A 21689-nucleotide genomic window follows, 5' to 3' on the forward strand; every position below is an offset into this window, starting at 1 on the left:
AATATCTCGGGGGCACGCACCCCTGCATTATATAATATTACTGTCTACAGGGCCAGATTCTTTACCTTTGTGAATAAGGCTGTTTTAGGTAATCATTTGCACAGAGCTCAAGATAACACTACACTCTTTACGCCGTGGGGTTATTCCCATAAGGCTTTAGCAATAAAGAGAGAGCAAAACCCCCAGTCTGGCTGGGAGTAACGCCAGAATTAGGCATGACTTTAACAATGTAGTGTTATTTCAAGGCGGTGATTTTAGTTAATCCGGGAGGAATATTATTTCATCTGTAATGTGCATCATTTGGAATACACGCTGTTATTAAAAAACCAAGCACAAAACATTTTACATACTGTGTTATTATTCAGTGCATGCATTTAAGTTAAAGGCTGGCAGGCATGGCTATTTCCTCATATTGAGTACAGTTTGGGTGGATTGTACCCTTCTTGTAAAAACTGAAAATCACATCTACTTGGCAATATTGGGATTGCAAGCCAAACCCAGTGGGAACCGCTGCATGAACTTTGAAATAAACTTGTTAAATGTTAACTTTATTATTTAATCCACAGCATATAGTACACAAGAGATAAGAGACAGTAATGTTAAAATAGCACAATGTCCGAATAAATGTTATCACATAATGTTTCAATAAATAAAGTCTTTGTTCAAGGCAGCATAGAATGTAAAGTGAAACAATCATCCATTGTATGTGTTGATGAAAGTTTCCATCTGTCTTTCCTGTTTAAATAGGTTTAGCAAGACAGAGGAGAAAGTGCAAATTGATGATGGGAGAAGTGAAGCAGAGGAGCCGGTAACATGGCACAAGTAAGTCCTCTATGCAAAGTGCTGCTCAGTCAGTGTCTAAGGCTGCGGTCCCTGTGACTGCTACAGCGCACGCCTCAGCGTGCGCTGTGTGTATAAGCACCGCCCCTCAATGGGGTTAGGCCCAGTACTCACCTTCCCGCTGAAGGTGCAGCCGCGCCATACTGGCAGTTTTTTAAAACTCAATGACATTGAGTTTAGAACTTGCGACGAGGCGTGGCCACGCCCCCGCTGGCGGTTCACCCCGACCACGCCCCCTCCCGTCACAATCTCCCTCTCTCCCTGAAAGACCGCAGATCGCGGTTAGCGCTGTGCACACGCCGCCCCCCCCCCCCCCGTCGGGCGCGCGTGCCACAGTGATGACTGGGACCTCACCCTAACACAAACAGAGGATGCTAGCTCTGTAAGGGGATATGTTCTCTGTATGAGCCGGATACCAAGTTCCTTCCTTTTATTCCAGGCATTGCTGGAATCAGCATAATGTAGAATTGTACAACACTGATATGACTGAAGAGGCAGCAAAACGAAATATACTTTGATAAACAATGTAACACAGTATGGAAAAATAAAGTAACCTATGGTTGCTGCCATCCAACGTATGTCCATATTCCCAAACTTGTATTAATAATGTTAAAAATAGTCATTCATTTAAAATAATTTCTACAGGACTAACATAGAAAGGCACAATGAATGCCTGCAAAAGAGCTTTCAATTTACTATGCTGACATCCAAGACACAATGAGATAAAGTGATTCTTGGGGACATATCCTATTTTTAAAAATGTCCTTAGTTTTCATTTTTTCCCCAGCAGATATAGTACATTTGACGGAAAGAAGATCAGTAATTCAGTTTTTTTATTTTTCCATTATCCTGCTTGTTTTAATGAAGACAGGAACAACATTTTAAAGCCCCCACAATCTTTTTTACAAACTGTTTTACATAATTCATTTTAAGAAAGATGTACCGTTGTTGATATAGTATACTACTTTACAAATAACATATGATAAAGTGAGGTGTAACTTAAATAAAAAAAATTATACAAACCACTCAAAAATATCACATTTTATTCCCAGGCACACAGCCTATAAGCAAAAAGGTCAATCTTAATTAAAACATTCTAGGAAAAATACAGTCTAAATGAGACAAGCTTCAGTATACTGGTTCTCCAGCAAACCCCCCCCCCCCCCCCACCCCCCCCCACCCCCCCCCCCCCCCCCCCCCCCCCCCCCCACAAAAAAAAACAAAAGGGGTCCCTGACACATTAAATATAATATACCATCTCTTATAGGATAGTCTTTTCCTTTTTTTAAATTGCCGTATATAACTTTAAAGTTCTAAAGGAAAAAGTCTGTGTGTTATCCCAGCCACAAAAACAGGTAAGCAAAAAAAAAAGTGCAAAGAAAAAATGGACAGAAAAACAAAAAAACTCAATCAAAAATAAATGATAAAAGTTTGATAAAAGGCCACTTCAGTATGCTCCAATTGAACTAATAGTGTATTATTTTGTTAGAAAATCATAACACAAACTACAGATTTATATACCAGAACATCAATAAAACAGGAAATTATAGTAGTAACCGTTTGATGCATGAGGCTACTACTGAATTGCAAAGAAATGGCTTCTGACACCAAAGGGATTAACATCCAAGATAACCAGAAAGCAAATAACCGCTATAGGTGCAAATATTAAGCCTTTCGTATCCCAAGTGGCCAGATAGTCATGGGTTGACCATGAGTACCAGGTCATGTGGACTTCTAAGGGGTTAATATATTATTATCTACAACAATGTTAGTATTGTGTATTTGTATCACCTATTCTAGGTTGGCTGGACTTATCTGGCCTATGTATATGTTGGCCACAATAAACAAAGGCAAGATAAGCCTAACGCCAGTCTGGGGTAAGTGATACAGATTGGTGGTATTCTTTGACAGTGGCTTGATATTCCCAGGTATCGGAGTAAAGTGAGTAGAATGTGAATAGGTAATTTGGCATTATTAATTTGCTTGCTCATTTCCATGTGCTGTATTAAAAATAACGCTGACATAGCGCCACTGTAAAAATCACCATCATTGCTTTCCCGCTGGCGATATGGCTTTAGGGTATAGGTCCATAAATAAAATAAGCGTCAGACATCGATAATGTCATTTTTTATTTATCAACCTAGTGGATCTAAATTAAAATGAACTAATGGCAGTGACAGATTAAATGACTTAAAGGATTTGGGATTGAAAACAACAATTCTTGCAGCTTGTTTTTATTTTTTTACAACTATATTTGAAGTTATTCCAAACAATGGGTTCCCCAGAACGTAACTGCGACACTCCAAGCTACGGGGACCCAGTTGCTGAGATATTTAATATTGAAATTCCCTTACAAGACTTCTTGTTTGGGAGAAACATTATGCCTCACTATGGCACCCAATAGAAAGCAGTGACATTACATTACAAAAAACTTGTGTCATATTCCTAAATGTTTTATTATTTGGTCCCTTTGAATAACTAATAGAGTCCAGTTCTGTAATGTAGGAGTCACAAGTTATAACATTCAAATGTAGCAAGACTTAAGTCTTTGGTTCCAGCAGCCACTCGTGGTGAAGCGCCTGCGGGACTGAAGGATTAACTCTGCAGTGGGTCCCATTCAGAAGCATGAACCCCCAGCTGCGTGATCGCGGTAGACACTGTCCCTAGCGCCTTGGACTTTTGCTTGTTTGCCCACGGCGCTGGGATCAGCAAGTCTGACTAGATCTGTGCATTCCATCTTAGTTATCTAGAGCACGGGTGCGCAAACTTTCCCCCCTGTGCCCCCATGTCTGCAATCCCCCCCTGCTCGCGCCCCCTCCTTACTTTGTGTCCGGCGGCCAATGTCGCCGTTGGGTCACGTGATGTCACGTTGCCATGGAAAACGCCGAACACAAGGTAAGGGAAGTTGCAGAGGCCTCACGCGATCCCCCGGGATTTCATTTAAATGCCTTGTGAAAGAGCGCGGGGCCTCTGTAACCACCACGCTCCCCCTGGAAAATCTCACGCCCCCAGATTGTACCCCCCTGATCAAGAGAGAGAGGAAAGAAGGGCTCAGATTGCACTGCATGAGTGCTTTCTACTCCACTGCATTGGTCCTGCATTAGAATGGGAAGTGGCAGGAAGCTGGATCTGTGACTTCTTGCATATATATATATATATATATATATATATATATATCCGTTTGCAGATTGCCAAAAAATTTGTCCAGGAGCGGATTGTTCTTTGCCTCTGGGACAATTTTTTTTGCAATTTCCGATTTCTCTCTTAGAGAGTGATCAGAGGTACTGCCCGATCCGAGGCGGATCCAAATTCGCCCATCTCTCCTTGTACTCGCCCACAGAGCAGTAAAATCAGCGTAGAATATTAATATCAAGTGTTTCACATCTATCACTAGAAACAATAATGAAGTCAAATCTTGAAATTAAAATCTTTTTTTGTATGTGTGTGTTTTTTTTTTTTTATTACAGCAAATTGAAGAAAAAGATTTCTCCATGCGTGATGTCATTTGGATTCCGGTAGGGAAAATATTACTGGGCATGTTTTTATTCAGCATGTTAAGTAAAAGCGCCAAATGTAGCCTGACACATTCTCTTGCGGTTTGTGAGTGCGGCGGGCAGTGGAACAGCTGCAACTTCCTATTCCCTGGACCTACAGTAAATGAATACTTTGTCCCACAGCTCCGGGGGAGAATCAGTAATGCTACATCTCTAGATTAAAAAAAAAATTAGAGAGTTCTTTATCCATTTGGGGATAACACATTATGTCTAAATGATGCATTTTACATGGTTGTTGCACAACAACTGCGTTCTTGAAGTTATACCGCTAGATTGTTTTCTCTTTCACTGATTGCATTGATTAATGAATAAATCAAAGAGCTAGACTTATGAATCACATAAACAATCACCTTTTCAGTAAAGCCAGAATGAAACTGTTATATCAAGTTATACCATGATTGATACATGTGACTGGAGATCAGAAAACGGTTTGCAGAAGTTTGCAAACTCAGCAAAATTTGTAAAAAAAAAAAAAAAGATATGAGGGGGAGTAAACTGCAAAAAAGTTTGCACAAAACTTTTTAAAAAAATTAAAAATTAAAACATTTTGAAAACAAAAAGACTACATTTTGTGTCCCTTTTACATACAGAAATATGCACACATTTTGCTAAATTTCTGAAAATAAAATTGTTAACCGTAACCTGAACAGTTCACACATCTCCTCTACATGTTGTGTCAGCTTCTTAGTCAGGCTTTGTTCCAGCAACTCAGATTTTATGATTTTATTAATGCACAAGAAGTAGGAAATATATGCTAACATTGTCTGGGAGCATTAGACACATGGTCTATTTATCAAGTAAATACAGCTCAACCCTCTTATAATGCTGTACATGGGGTCCAAAGAATCACATTGCGCTATAAGCGGATCGCGTTAGAAATAATGTACAATTGTATGCATTGTACAATAAAGTATTTAAGATACCAATAATCGTGTTGTAAAGTATTCATAAATACGAAAATTGGGAGCCACGCTAGCATCGTGTTATAAGCGGATTTGCGTTGTATCGGGGTTGAGCTGTAACTGTATTTTTGCCATTTAACTATCTTAATGCCGCTATTCAATATGGTGAGAACTGGTTAACACAGCTAACACTGCATTATTTTCCACCTACATCATATTGCGTTAGGTGATCAGAGAAGCATTTTGACCATATCTCTTACTGTTTGTTGACGTATCAAAGTATTTTGCCTATCTTCTGTAATTGATTGACTTAAAGATCGGTTATATTGTATAGAGCAGCAGAAACAGAGACAGACGTCTAAACACACATTACAGTAGAGATTTGAGTCCGAAGCCTGTTACAATTTGACAAAGAAAAGTTTGATTTCCAGCAAGACACACTGGACGTATATCTCAGGATCTTGACATATATGCAGGGCCGCCAATAGGGGGGGAGAGCCGGGACAAGTGTCCCGGGCTGGTGGCTGAGGGGGACCCAGCCGGCAATTGGAAGTTTCTTTGCTTGGCTGCCGGTCCTCTCGTTGCCGCCGGGCCCTGGCTCTCCCCCAGCTGCGGGCCTCCCTCATTGACACTGTCCCGCGCAGAGACCCTTTAGCCCTGGACCCCGGGAAATCCTTCTGCGGCCCTGCATATAGGAACCTCTCCTCTGTCATAGCGGATGGAAGAGTGGCTCATCAGAGGTACTGACTCTGTAAACAATGACAGAGTTTGAACTGGGGGGACCTGGTTCAATTCCCAGTGTCAGCTCCTTGTGACCTCTGGCAAGTCTCTTTATCTCCCTGTGCCCCAGGCACCAAAACATAGATTGTAAGCTCTATGGGGCAGGGACTGTGTCTGTAACAATCCTATGTGCTGCATACCACTCACTTCTAATTGTGAAGCGCTTTGCGTCCCATTTGGAGAAATGTGCTATATGAAATAAAGTTATTATTACATTTCTCAGATCTCTAATCCCTTTCCATTTTGGCATTTGATCGATAAACCCATACACATTTGTGCCTAAAAATGTCAAATATTTGTCAGGTTATATAATCTCTCCGAACCGTCTTTACAGATAGGGTATTTACCCTTTCACTAGTTTAACGCTTCCCTGTTTGAGCAATGCGTTGCTATGCCCTGCAGCATTGAAGGGGTTAAGGTGTGATTTCAAAGAAAAAGAAATTAACGACAACACCGTTTATAACTTGTCAACAAAGAAAATACAATGCTCTCGAAGAACGCTTTCAAAATCACTTAAATCTGAGCACTGAGCCGTTTATTTTGTGTAAGCAAAACATCTTTTTAAAATAAAGAAACAGGCCATGTGGGATTTTGACACCTGTCCCCAGGGGCACACACCCTGCTCAGTGGGGAGATAAGCACATTGTCTAAGGTAGTATATTTGATAGAAGGTCCCTTATAATGAACAATGTTATTAATAAGGGATTTTAGAGAGGATACCTAGCAGTGAGTCAGGAAATGTGTCATGTGATGCAACTAAGAAGAAGCAACGCTCCACAAGATGGCCGCTGATTGTTATTAAAAAGTTTGTCTCTCTCATTCATGTATTTTACAAATCTCAAAATGTAACATTACCCACCTCACAGGGTTGTCCTCCTTCTCAGAAGTGAAAAGCAAAAGTGTGCATCCTTCCTGGCTAGAAATGACACACACACACACACACACACACACACACACACACACACACACACACACACACACACACACACACACACACACACACACACACACACGTTGGCGAACATTGCAAATCTCACCCTTTTTAGTTTTGTAAAAAATGTTTGCTTTGATCCACAAGTCTGCAACAAGATCGCTTTGTGCTTAAAGTCATAAAAACAAAACAAAAAAAGAAATGGCGGATTATTAACAATATGGGCCATTTTGCTAAAACTTTTATTTGTCAATTTTGAGGGGTTTTCTGAATGTTCCATAGAGACTGGTGAGGCGAATCTCAGCGGGTCCATACATCTCTGTTACTGGCCACTCATACTGTATGTAGGGGATAGTATGGGAGTGCCAGTGAGTGTCTCACTTGTGAGAATAGGGCTTTTCAGTATGCTCTGAAGCTGCTCTTCAATATCCGATAGGCTCTGCGCTACATCATATTGATGGGCCCTAGTGAGTCACTTTGCCTCCATTCCTGATGCATGGAATACTGCACAGCTTACACAGGGGTCTTTCCAGTCCTAATTTTCACTTGATTCCCAATCACAGACAAACACATACACAATCATACATCTAAATCAGGAGTGCTGCTTTTTAACTATGTCCAATGTCAGGTGCCCAGTGAAATCCTGTTAGAGGGCAGTCAGTCATAAAAGTCACCATTAGCACCGCTTTTCTCAATGGTATACAGGAGGGGGAGGGGGAGGGAGTTTCTAGACATAACCAGATTGGTTCAGGTGTACATTGTTGTTATTATACTAACCATTGTCAATGCTGATGTGACTGCTCGTGACTTGGTAACAGATCAATATCCCTCACTAATACAGTCATATATGCTATTCTTTTAATTGTATTGATTGAAATTAGCATAAGATTGCATTGTTTGATATTTACCTATAAAACGGGGGCTGGAGCATAGAGATCTGTTTTGGTTAGCAGTATAATTATATATCCTTTTATTTATCTTGAGTGCGATGGGGTCAGGTACCACGGAGGAGGCTGTTAATATTATCTCTGCTGGCCTCGTCTACACCAAACCTGTTACATCTGCATACACAACATCTTGCTGGTATAGAAAATATTTTTCTGTTTACACAACAGATTAAAATGTAGATTTAGGTGGAGTATGCTTGTATTCACTGCCTGATAATAATATACCACAGGCAATATTTGAGAATTAGGATTAAAGGATAGCTGGCACAATCCTTAATGGATCTTTAAGAAGCAGCAGGTAGACATCTGAGCTATTTATACAGTAGAGTTGTGCAGTGCTCGTATGTATTTTTCTTAAGACTCTGTCAAAACCAGCAAGTTAATATTTCAAGGTGAGACCAGGGAGACCTGCTGGGGTGCTTCTTTCACTAACGTACGGCCTAAAGTGGCCGGTCGTAGACATGTCTATCAAAGCGTGGATATTCCATTGTATTACCTGCTACAGCAGCATCAGAGAGTGATATGGAAGTGATCTCCATATTTTCACTTTGACTCTCAATTACATTTCTCCATTAATTATGCTTCCATGAAATATTAGGTGTGTGTTGATGTTAAGAATTGAGCGCCAGATTTACAAGCCTTGAAGACAAGAATATCAACATTTGACCCAGTCACTGTTGCACTGTGCTTTTATTGTTATTATAATTTATTTATAATGCACCAACATAGTCCATGGTGCAGTACAATAGGGTTGGAGGAGAACACTACAATATCAAACCTTAACATACATTAGGTAAGGAGGGTCCTTGTCCCAAGGAGCTTACAATCTATAAGGAAGGTAAGTGGTGCTTTCTAAGCTAAAGCTTACAATTTTGGAAAGTTAAGCAGGGTGCCATGCCTTCCAGCCCATGTGTACAGCCCCCCTTACTTTACCATGCATCTGCTTTTTAATTTGTGACTCTGTCTTCCCCACCTCCAGCATTTCCCTTGGATTGGGGCCTTTTTAATTTTACACAGGAAGAAAAGGATAGAACTCTTTTTCAATAAATCCATCATAATAAATCAATACTGCTTGTTCTCACAGGTGTAATAAAATAATGAGCCTCAGACTCCTTTGTGTTGTGACTCTTTAACCTGTCATGTGTATTATTATTTTCTAGGGTATTTGGCGTTGTTCTCATAATCGTGGACTTTATTCTTGTAATCGTGGATCTGTCTGTCACTGACAAAAGCAAGGAAGCCAGTGCTGCTATATCAGGAATTTCTTTAGCTATATCTATCTTCTTTCTTTGTGATGTGCTTGTACATATCTTCGTGGAAGGGTAAGTCACATCTGTCCTGGGATTTTGATTGACTTGCCGTAAACGGCTACATTGTCTCCATCAGCACAAAACAAGACTGTTCTGCAGTGAATTAAGTGCTTTATTCTAGTGTAAAGATGTGGAACTTCACAAAGTTTAAAGGCATGATAGTCACAAAGTTATTTATTACATTCTGAATTTATTTGAGACAAATGAAAAACGCGTCACACAATCTTGCTCTTTTTTTCCTAAAGAAATTTGTACAATAGCCATTTTAGATAATTAAAATGCCTATTTGGTGTATTATATTTGACATAGGTGACACATTTTACTGATAAAATATTTACTGCTAGTGATGTAGAAGGTGCTAATGCCAATCACATGTAATATTCATCCAAAGTAAATAAGGTCCTACACAGATCCCATTTAAAGTGTCCAAATTATCTTTTGAAAACAAACAGAAGTATTGAAAAAAAAATTAAACTGAAGGACAGCTAAAGGTAGAAATACATTGGCAAGCCAGGAAGAGCATTACTGGGAGATTGCAGTGTTTAGAACAAGAAATGTGATTGGTGTATTTTCTTCTATCTGAATAATTTAAGTATAGATGAGAAGCAGATAGAGTGGCTTTTTCCATCTCTGTCTTTTCTCACGATCACCTCTCAGATTCCCTCATTGTACCGTCTCTCCGTTCTCACGTCTGCCTGTAAGGATTGTCATTCAGGCCATTTCTGCCATCTACTGTTCTATCACATTGTTTCTTGTCTCCATTAGATGTTTTGAGCATGCTCTCCAAATCTTTATTTTCTAAAATTGCTCTCTGGTACAACTCCCACCTGGTCACACTTTGTAATAGTATTGTATATGAGCAGCTGATAAATATACCCGTCCTGTGTTAAAATGAACCTAACATTTGTATGTACCATGAAGTATATATTGAATCTATTTGTTTTTTTGCATTCCAGATTCCGGGATTATTTTAGTTCCAGGTTAAACATTTTTGATGCGGCTATCGTTGTCATTACACTGCTTGTTACTCTGGTATACGCCTTCACAGACTTCAGCGGGGCAACAAATATTCCAAGGTAATAGGCGTGCTCCCAATATTGTGACAGGGTTTGGGAAGATGCAGTATATTGAGGTTGTGAGGGGTTCATTGCACTGCATTTAGGAGTTTGTTATAAAGTGTCTCAGTGGCTAATGGGCAAACGCACGGAAACTCCCATTATTTGAATCGGAGATTCTGTGTGTTTGTGCCAGACAAGTACAAACGCATCATAATCCCTTTAACTGGTTACTTCGAGGCTCCACTGTGTTCAACTATATTTAAAATGATTTTGATTTGACTGGTCTCTCCTCCCCGCAAGCTGATTTATATAGCCAATCCTGTACTGCAGGTAAAAGTACTTTAAAATGTAGATTAAAGGTACTGTAATTTCCAACTGCAGTTCTGACGTAAATGGCACCTTTTATTATGTCATATATTGACCAATATTCTAAAATAAGGGTCAAAGGAGTTTTTAGGAACTGCTATGAAATACCTTAAAAGTAAATTTCCTCTTGCCCTGCTTGCTCCCCCTCTCACTCTCCCCATCACCCTCTTACTCTTCATCATCCCTCACTCTCTCCCCGCATCCCCTCTCTCTCCCTGCATCCCCCTTTCTCTCCCCCGCATCCTCTCTCACTCTCCCAACCCCCCTCTATTGCTCTCCCCATCCTCCCTCTCTCTTTTGCTCTCCCCAAACCCGTCTCTCTCTCCCCATCCATTCCTCTCTCTCGCTCTCCCCAATCCCCCCTCTTTCTCTCCCCATCCACCCTCTCTCTCTCTCGCTCTCCCCATCCCCTCTCTCTCGCTCTCCCCATCCCCCTCTCTCTCGCCCTCCCCATCCCCCCTCCCCCCCTCTCTCTCCCCATCCCCCTCTCTCTCCCCATCCCCCCTCTCTCTCGCTCTCCCCATCCCCCCTCTCTCCCGGTCTCCCCATCCCCCCTCTCTCCCGCTCTCCCTGTCCCCCCTCTCTCTCGCTCTCCCCGTCCCCCTCTCTCTCGCTCTCCCCGTCCCCCCTCTCTCGCTCTCCCTGTCCCCCCTCTGTCACTCTCCCCATCCCCCCTCCCTCTCGCTCTCCCCATATCCCCTCTCTCTCTTGCTCTCCCCATCCTCTCTCTCTCTCTCTCCCCCATCCCCTCTCTCTCCCCATCCCCTCTCTCTTTCACTCTCCCCATCCCCTTTCACTCTCTCGCTCTTCCCACCCCCTCTCTATCCCCCTCCTCCGATCTACCCATCACCTCGCCCTGGGGAAGGGTTGCAAATGGAGGGATCGGGTGTGGGGGAGATCGGGCAGATGGACTCACCTGCAGGGTTCCAGCAGGTGTGAGGCCATGTGGCAATGCCTTGTGGGACATGTGTTTGACAGCCCTGCTTTATGGCAATGCAATTATCTAGGCTGACGATCAATCTGTTCTCCAGTGAACGATCGGCGAAGAGCCTGCACCATAGGGCATACAGGGCCTATTCCAAAAGCGGAAGTTGTGTAGCTTCCTAAATAGTTGCTATAGAAATTCAAAGATGTATAGAATGCCAGTGCATGAGAAGAACAAGTCCTTATAGTTATAACGTCTGCAATTGAAAAACTCCCAATGTACTGTGTAGTACAATAAAGTTGCCCTAATAGGGTTAGGGGACTAGTACTTAATGCCACTGGCACCACTAATGATTAGTACAGACAAAGTCCCATATAGTGAGAATAACAGGGTATGGCAACCCACAGAAAAGACTCACTTTTTGTTCCAGGAGTATCCCACAGCAGGTAAATGAATGGCGGGCAATCCACCAGATGATGCAGCAGGAACAGGTAGAAAAATGGCAGTGCACTGCCAAGAAGACCAGCAGGAGGCTCACGGTTGCAACAGCAAAAATATTTATTGCATAAAAATATTGGACTAAATGTCCCCCCTAGCCACAGCAATAGTCCACCAACACGTTTCGGGCTCTATGCCCTTTCTCAAGGTGTCAGAAATTCAAAGAAGCTTAGTAAATTACAAATTATTATAAAGAGCGAAAACAAGAAAACAGGGCAGTACTAATACTACACAGCTGTTATTAATGAAAAAAAAAAAACACCTATAGGATTTTGAAGGAAATGCGTCTTTAACTAGTAACAAAACGAATTAATACTACTTGAGGGAAAAAGAGCTAATTTATGGCATTCTTTTTTGTGTCTTATAGATTGGTTAACTTTTTGCGAGCTTTAAGAATAATCATCTTGATAAGAATATTCCGACTAGCTTTTCAGAAGAAACAACTTGAAAAGGTTACCAGGAGGATGGTGAGATGTTTTGCTTTGTTAAAGTTCGTGCTAGTTAAAACTAGACAGGACAGCGTAAGTTACACATTTGTCTTGCTATATTTACATGGTACCAGTACATTCACAATTGAATTGCTTCTAAAAACAAAGCCATTAATAAAATCCTGCTCTCTTGTTAAAATTCTGGTGATTAATCGCCCGTGAATGCCCAGAATTTGAAACAATCAGGGAGGAAGGTTTCATTTTTCACTTTGGTTGCTTTAACAGAGAAAACTCAGGAAATAAAACCCGCTTAATCTTTATTGGTTTCTAAATAGGTGTACTACGAGAAACGATTATGTATATCAAAGAGAAAAAGGATTCCCTCCAAAGCAGAGGGGAAAAAAATCCTCAGTTGTATGCACTCTAATCTATGGTAGTATTAGCTACATTTATCAAAAAAGGGAGGTAATGGTGCGCGTGCGACGTCAGAGCACATGCACGTGTGCTAACTAAGCTCTGTGCATCCCGCGCGTAGATTTCAACATAAGCCTCCGATCGGCATCGCGCAGCAGCCCCAAACTCACGGCAGCAGGTGGGGGAACATCAGGAGATGCCTCCAAAGAAGGACAGGAAAGCTGCGGACCCAGATCTGTCCCTTTTCGGCTGGGGACTCTCCTTGACGGCGGGGAAAAAAAGATGGCGCCGGGGCGGGCGTGCGGTCGGAAGCAGTGCAGGAGCGAGAGACACAGAACCAGCTGAGAACCAGAGAGAAGTGGCTGAGAGGCAGGGAGATACACCTGAGAGGCAGAGAGACACAGGTGAGAGGGAGAGGGGCACAGCAGAGAGAGACACAGTGCTCACCAAGCAGGACCTTCAGGGTATGCTTAGGGAACTGCAAGCTGGGTTGCAGGCTTCCCTGGATAAGGCAGTGTTAGAATTTAAAGCAGAAATGTTTTCACTGGCCAAAAGGACCACAGAGCTGGAAAACGAGATGGACTTTACCTTACAAAATCAGGTAAATACAGACGACGAGGTCTTGCATCTCAATAAAGAGGTCAGAGCCTTGAGAGATAGCATGGATGACCTGGAGAATAGGGAGCGGAGGCAGAACTTGCGAATTTGCCACATCCTTGAGATGGTGTCCGCAGAAGCCCTGCAGCCATATCTCAAGAGACTCTTCTTATCAATTGACCACCAACTACAAGTAGCGGAAATACGGATGGACAGAGCTCACAGAGTGTTGGGCCTGAAATTTGATGACCCCAGAAGAAGTAGAGATGTGGTACTGAGTCTTCATCAATATGCAACTAAGGAAAAGATCATAAAGGGTTGCAGAAATAGAGGCTCAATTGAATTCGAGGATGCCTCTATCCAGATTTTTCTAGATCTGTCCAGGCTGACTGTAGAAAGGCGAAGAGGACTGCGACGGTGACAGCGATACTCCAGGAAAAGGGGATTCGCTATCGGTGAGCCTTCCCGTTCCAGCTAATAGTTAACCATAGAGGGAGACAGGTTTCGATCTGCTACCCTGAGGAATCAGCAGCTTTCCTGTTAGAGCTAAGACTGGACACCAAGGATAGATCGGGCCAATCTCAAGGGTACAACTCAGAGGCGAGGAAAGAGCTAGGACTGGCTACGCCCTTGAGAGAGCCCCGCTGAGACCCTTCGGTTGTCCATCCAAACTTTTGAAACTTCAGTATGAATCCATGGGGGTTCCGTTGATTGACTTGCCGGCGATCCATGGCGGTACAATGAAATCGTTTGTCGGAACTGCAGCTTTGTTTTTTTCTCTGTTCCCCCTTTGTAGGCTGAGTTTATAGTACTTGCTACGGTGACTGCGACATTGCTCGGTGCCGTAGCAAGTACATGTTGTCCGTCGTGGGTGCCCGTAGAAGGCGCAACCGTGACAGCGTGACGTCACCCACCGCAATCGCTGGAAGCCGGGAGATTTTGATATTTCCAGTGATTGAGGGGTGACGGCACGGAGCTGTTCAGCCAATGAGGTCACACAATCGCGTCTCCTGTACTAGTGTGCAAGATTCGCTGTAGTAGCGGCGACGGCTGACATCACGCGGTCGCGTCGCCGTAGCCGTCACGCTACTATGAACTTACCCTTAGGTTCTATTGTAGGTATGACTCTGTCTGCGACTTCGGGTCATCTGCCCATTGCCTGGATGCCAGATTATTCCTGCGGAGGGGAGAAACCCGCTCGTGGTTTTCCCTAAAGCCGATACCTGCACGGAGCAGGGGAACAAGCTGTCTGAGGGGCCGGGCATTGGGTGAGTAGACCCTGGCCCAAAGAGTCGAAAGCGATGGATTATTTTGGGGGTCATCCACCACACTGATACTCAGGTCACAGATATAAAAGGACACTAAGGTCTATTAAAGGACATGAGCAGCCCCTGCTCGAGAAATAATGTCAATAGTTATTATATGTTTAAAACAAGAATTATAACATGTGATGCATGATTTTTCCCGAGGTTATTTACCCCCCTTATCCTCAACTCTATCATGTTATTCTACAAAAAGTTATATATGTTTATGTGCTCTAAAGCTAGTAGGAATTGATTTATCTTTTATATTTTGAGTAAGCTGTAGCAAAGGTGCGATCAGGAGGTTGAAAGTATCTGGGGGCGGGGTGTATGGGGTGGAAGGGATACCTACCTGTATGCCCGACGTCAGGATGCCCCCAGTAGGGCCATATGCCCGCCAGGCCAAGCCACTTAGGGACTGGCCGCAAAGTTTGGATGAGTGGCTGGATACACTAATCTTATTTTTCTATTTCATTTTTGTTTATTTTTTTTCCCCCTTTTTCCAAGTTGACAATATGGGAAAACTCCTCTCCCCTTTTTTCCCCCTTTTCCCATTAATCCACTACAACCGACAACATTTTTCGAGCACAACTTTCACAAGAGATAGAGAGACACGACACCAGGAATGTCTCGTCAAACACCATTGAAGTTACTGTCTTTGAATGTTAAGGGCCTGAATAGTAATGGCAAGCACAGACTGACCCTAAAAGAATTTAGGAAACTGAAAGCAGATATTGTTTTTCTACAAGAGACGCATTTCGACACCCAGGAGCCCCCAAACACTTTTAGCGGGTTATATCCTGTAGCATTCTACTCGTTTTTTATCAGCAAAAAAAGGGGAGGTCGCAAATTTGATAGAACGGTTAAGTGAGACCAAGGAGGGGAGGTCTCTTCTGGTTCATGGGCTTCTCTTAGGCCTACATATCACACTAGTGAATGTATATGCAACGAGGGACAAATTTACTTTCTGAGGGAAACATTGGAGTCTATGCGAGACAGCCGAGAGCACTCAATGATTCTGGGAGGCGACTTTAATATGGTACTGGACCCAGATATGGAGAAATCCACACATCCAGGGCAGTCACATTCTGCAATGACATATAGGCTAGCGAAGAAATTTGGTCTCATATAAAGGGCAGATGGATTATTCTTTTTACTCGCCCCCACACGATCCCGTACTCCAGAATCGATAATATATTTGTAACCCCAAATATTCTGGAAGCATTGTTTCATTCAGATATAGGGCCTATTATATGGTCGGACCACGCACGGTTGCGATTTTGTTTGAACCCCCATTTGCTAGGATTCATTCATTTAATTGGAGGATGTATAACTCATTACTGAATTACCGAGAGATTCATTCACAGATTGGAGACTCACTTAAAAACTATTTCCAGACTAATAATGGATCTTTAGAGTCGACCGCAATATTATGGGAGCCACATAAGGCCATGATTAGAGGACAGCTTATTCAATAGCTTCTTACAGAAAGAGAATGAAAATGGAAAAACAAAAATACTAACGTTGGAAATAACACATTAAAAAAACCAGTCTTGGAAACTTTACAAAATCCTGAGTCAGGCACGGGAGGAACTTAAGAGGGTACAACTGGAGGATGTAGAGAAGGCTCATAAGTGGACAAAGCAGAAGTACTACGACATAGGAGATAAGGCAGACCGTATATTGGCAAATACATTTAGAGGGATTAGGTCGAGGGCATCGGTTCCCACCTATAAGATAAAAGGGGAGAAGGGACATACAATCATTCAAAGATTGCAGAGGAATTTGCTAAATTTTATACGGAACTCTGTGACCTAGATAACTCAACCCCCAATGCTAAAATCCCAGGTTTGGCCTAGATTGAAGATTATCTAAGATATTGTAACCTCCCTAAATTCACAGAGGAAGACCATAACATTTAAAATGCATAAATAACTCAGAGCTTGAAAGGGCGGTCGGCTCATTGAAACCGTCAAAGGCACCTGGCCCAGATGTTTTTTCAAATTTGTACTATAAAAATGTTATAGGAATCCTAGGGCCTTGCCTGTTGGACTTATTTAATGATTTCCTTAGCAGAAAACAAATCCCCCCCCCTCCCCAAGATGACGAAGGCCAATATAGTGGTCCGTCCTAAAGAGTGAAAGGATCCCTTATGTTGTGGTAGTTATAGGCCAATTTCACTGATTAATACTGATTTGGAAATCTATAGTAAAATCCTGGCAAATAGGTTGAATCCAACCTATGGGAGACCAGGTTATTTACACCTTTATACCAGGATCATTCATTGAGCAAAACAAGGTAGAGAAATAAATTGTAATTTATTCGGCATAAATTCACTTACACACAGTGAAACACAAAATACAGACGAAAAGACACACTTACTTTGGGGCTGGGGTTGAATAGTAGACTTTCCTAGGTGCAGGGAACTCTTTGGGAGAGTTTTACCCTGACCGGGACTTAGCCCAGAATCTCCTGGAACCCAAATTGGCATAAAGTTCCATACGCCACCGCTACGTTCTCTTCTCAGAACTTGGTCCGTCATACATACATACTGGAAGACCGTTTTGAAATGAATAAAAGAGGTGATGGATATTAAGATTCCGCTAGATCCAACCTTAATTATTCTAGCCAAACCCATGGAAAATGTGAATAACTGCACACTTAAATTGATTTTTCATATACTAACAACAGCTAGATGCGCTTTAGCAGCAGCGTGGAAAAAAGACACTCTCGCCCTCCAGAAGAGAAGTTATTAGAAGGGTAAATGAAGACTAATTAATGGAAAACCCACCTCATTTCTGAACCACACGACTGGGAAGTATGATAGGGTCTGGGATCCCTGCGTTGCTGGATAGGGGAGGGTCCTGGAAGGAGAGAGGGTTTGGGAGTGTTTGGGTGCAGAATGTGCTGTTTATAAAATGTTGTATGACATGTAATGTAACTGATGACGCTTGTAAGAAGTCTGGTATAAAATGGTTGTTCCCCACCCTCCTTTTTCTTTTTTGTACCCCCTCCTTCTCCATTTATGTTTGAAAACTTTAATAAAAATATAAGTTAAAAAGTGAGGTAATGAAGGATTACACATCTGTAATGATTGCCACAAATAGTTGCATGTCAATTGAGGCGAGCGAAGTGTATTTAGATAGATCCTTAGTTGGAGTGTAACATAGCATATCCACTTAATTAATCATAGTTACATAGTAATCAGTATTTGTGAAATAATTAATTTAAATAGATAACATCTTTATATATAAAAAATGTGTGGAAAAACAATTAATTCTGCTATAATGCAGTAATTGTAAAAGGTCTTATCCAAGAGACAGTAAAAGGGTTAATTGCACAGTGATAGTGGCACATGTACAGGCATACCCCGCTTTAAGGACACTCACTTTAAGTACACTCGCGAGTAAGTACATTTCGCTCAATAGGCAAACAGCAGCTCACGCATGCGCCTGTCAGCACGTCCTGAACAGCAATACTGGCTCCCTACTTGTACCGAAGCTGTGCGCAAGCGGGGAGGCTATAGAGCCTTTCACACATGCGTTATTTACATCAGTTATGTACGTATATGATGATTGCAGTACAGTATGTGCATCAAAAGTGGGAAAAAGGGAGTGCTTCACTTTAAGTACATTTTCACTTTACATACATGCTCCGGTCCCATTGCGTACGTTAATGCGGGGTATGCCTGTAGTCTGTTGCAACAAATTGCTACACAGTTAAAGATTCTATACTTATCGCAAATGGCCGGTTGCAGCAGTTTGTTACTTAGTCAGTACTACAGTATCTGATACTCTGATACCCACAAAGCAAACAAATAGATCATAGTATTTGGGAAGGAACTCAGTAATTGTCAATGTAGCCAGATTTACTGAGGCCCAGGACTAGAGTTTTGTCTGAGGCCCCCTCTTACCCCGTCCTGTGTCGGCGGCCGTACGAGCTCCACCCTCCCTTTCACACATCTTTGCTCTCCCTCTTGTTTATTCTCCCCCACCCGCCATGTATTTCTCTCCCCTCCTCTATCTCTCACTCTTCCCCCCTATCTTCCTCAAGCACTCTCCTCCCCTCACCCCTCTCTCTCTTCTTCACTCCCTCTCTTACACCTCCCTATCTTCTCAAACTCTTCTCCGCCTCCGCTGTCACTCAATTACCCCCCTCTCACTCAATGCTGCTCTCTCAATCTCCCCCTCCTCACACGCATCCCGCCCTCCCCCTGGCCACACACACATAATCCCCCCAATACCCATACAATTCTCTCCCACAATACACACACAATAACCCCCCCCTACCAGATAAACACTACCCCTCACAAAATACACATAAGCAACATTATACACACACTACCCCCAAGTACAAACACAACCCTGCCAAATACAAACACTACCTCCCCAAATATAAACACTACTACTCCCCCACCACCCAATACAAGCAACTCTCACTTACCTCGGGGGTGGTCTCAGGCCTCTGGTGCCTCCGCTCTCCCCAGATGCTGCGGGCCTCACTCCCACACTGGGCCATTCTCCCACATCGGGCCTTTCTTGCAGGTCGGGCCATTCTCCCACGGCGGGCCCCCTGCTGGACCTGCTGCTTTCTCCATGCCGGGCCTGCCTCTCTCCCATGCCAGGCCTGCCTCTCTCCCATGCCGGGCCTGCCTCTATCCCACACTGGGCCTGCCTCTCTCTCTCGCCGGTGCACACCAGAAGCTAGGCGTGCCTGAAAGTAGGGCCCAGCTTCCTGTACATACGTGGGAGAGAGGCAGGCCTGGCATTGGAGAGAGACCTGCAGTTGCTCTGTAGAGCAGGGGCCCGACAGCCGGATGCAGAAGTTGGGCCTGACCTCTGACCAGGCCCAACTTCCAGCTCCAGTCGTCCGGGCACCCCGCAAACACTTGACTGGGACTCCTCGGCTCTCTCCCCCTGTTGGTGGCCCTTAATGTAGCTAACAGTTTTCTTGTTTTATACTACAGCAGAATCCCTCCCTATAAGGCAGGGGGGCACAATCTTTTTCCCCTGTGCCCCCCTGCTGGCTTTCCCCCTCTCCTCGCGCACCCCCCTCTTACTTTGATTCAGACGTCCTGGCGTCATGTTGTCATGGCAACGTCACATGACCCCGAGGCGTCACCAGGAGCATCTGAATCATGGTAAGTAAGGTTTACAGAGGCCCTGCAGCTCCCCCGGCATTGATTTAAATGCCTTCGGGAAGCGTGCAGGGCCTCTGTAAACCCCGCTGGGGTTCGCCCCCCACTTTGCACACCGCTGCTGTAAGGTATGGTTCACTAGATAAGCAGAGACAGGGACCATATAAGGTAACCAAAACGATTGCAGAAAAAGGGAGCCCACATAAAAATCTGCTAATCTAAGTCCTATGATATCAGTAAACAGAAACGACAGAAGATAGTTAGGTGAAAAAAGGTGTCCCTATTAAGAACACCTGTGCTAATACTAGGTATCTACATACAAGTCGTAAGTCTGTAAACGTTGCAAGTGGAGGCAGTATGGGAATGCTGCACAGCCTCGAAGTGCCTCCAACCCGCTAGATGCAGAGCCACATGGGGTTGCGAGCTCCTGTTCAGCTGCCTAGTTAAAAGAACGTCGCTGACAGAATGACGTCAGCTGAGACTCCCGATGCGTGTTTTGCATATGCACGCTTTTCCCATGCGGGTTGGATACGCTCATGGGCTGTGCAGCATACCTATACTGCCTGTACTTGCAGCGTTTACAGACGTATATGGTCGCAGTCGCTGCCTATCTAGTGAACCACAATTGATGCCTTAGGGCTGTTATATAGAGTGTGCGGCCGTGCGCGCGCGCGTGCCTGTGCGAAGGCGCGTGCACGTGCCGCACACGTTTTGTGTATATACTGTGCACGACTGTGTGTGTATATGTGTGTATGTATGTGTATGTATGTGTATATATGTGTTTATATGTGTGTATATGTGTTTTTAAAATAAATAAATAAAACCTGAAATAATTTTTTTAAATATGTTGTACATACATACACACACATACACACACATACACACACATACACACACATACATACACATACACACACATACACACACATACACACACATATATACACACATACACACACATACACACACATACACACACATACACACACATACACACACATATACACACACATACATACACATACACACACATACACACACATACACACACATATATACACACATACACACACATACACACACATACACACACATATACACACACATACATACACACACACACACACACACATACATACACACACACACACACACACATACACACACATACACACACACACACACACACACACACACACACACACACACACACACACACACATATACACACATACACACACATACACACACATACACACACATATACACACATACACACACATACACTCTTATACTTACCTTTTCAGTGGCGGTAGCGGCGCGATTTCTTTCTTTTTTTCTTCTTTCCCCGTCGGCCGGTTCTACTCTCCTTGCTGTACGCGCGCGGCGCCATTATAGAAAGGCTGACTGATGTCAGCCAACTAAAATTTCGCACGCGCACGGCGTAACGCACACCCGGCACTATAGAACGGGCCTTACAGGGATTCTGCTGCGGTATAAACAAGGAGACTGTTAGCCACATTGACAATATTGAGCTCATTTCCAAATATTCTGATTTATTATATTACCTTGTGAGTATCAGATAATACTGACTAAGTAACAAGCTACTGCAATCAGCCATTTGCAACAAGTACAGAATATTTATACACTGTATAACAATTGGGGGGGAGATGGTCTGTGTGTGCGAGCCAGATTTAGTGA

General features: G+C 43.1%; 1 protein-coding gene across 1 annotated transcript in view; it reads left to right on the forward strand.

The window, feature by feature from the left end:
* The first annotated feature begins 747 nt into the window (after positions 1-747).
* Positions 748-21689, forward strand: part of LOC142490150 (phosphatidylinositol 3,4,5-trisphosphate 3-phosphatase TPTE2-like) — a 46045-nt gene continuing 25103 nt past the window's right edge. The window contains exons 1-5 of the mRNA XM_075592017.1: positions 748-822; positions 4308-4355; positions 9115-9276; positions 10221-10340; positions 12479-12578. Coding sequence (XP_075448132.1) covers positions 4339-4355; positions 9115-9276; positions 10221-10340; positions 12479-12578 — 399 coding nt within the window. The 5' untranslated portion in view covers positions 748-822; positions 4308-4338. The remainder of the gene's footprint in view (positions 823-4307; positions 4356-9114; positions 9277-10220; positions 10341-12478; positions 12579-21689) is intronic.

Source organism: Ascaphus truei, chromosome 3 (genome assembly GCF_040206685.1).
Source record: "Ascaphus truei isolate aAscTru1 chromosome 3, aAscTru1.hap1, whole genome shotgun sequence".
In the NCBI taxonomy this organism is placed as follows: domain Eukaryota; kingdom Metazoa; phylum Chordata; class Amphibia; order Anura; family Ascaphidae; genus Ascaphus; species Ascaphus truei.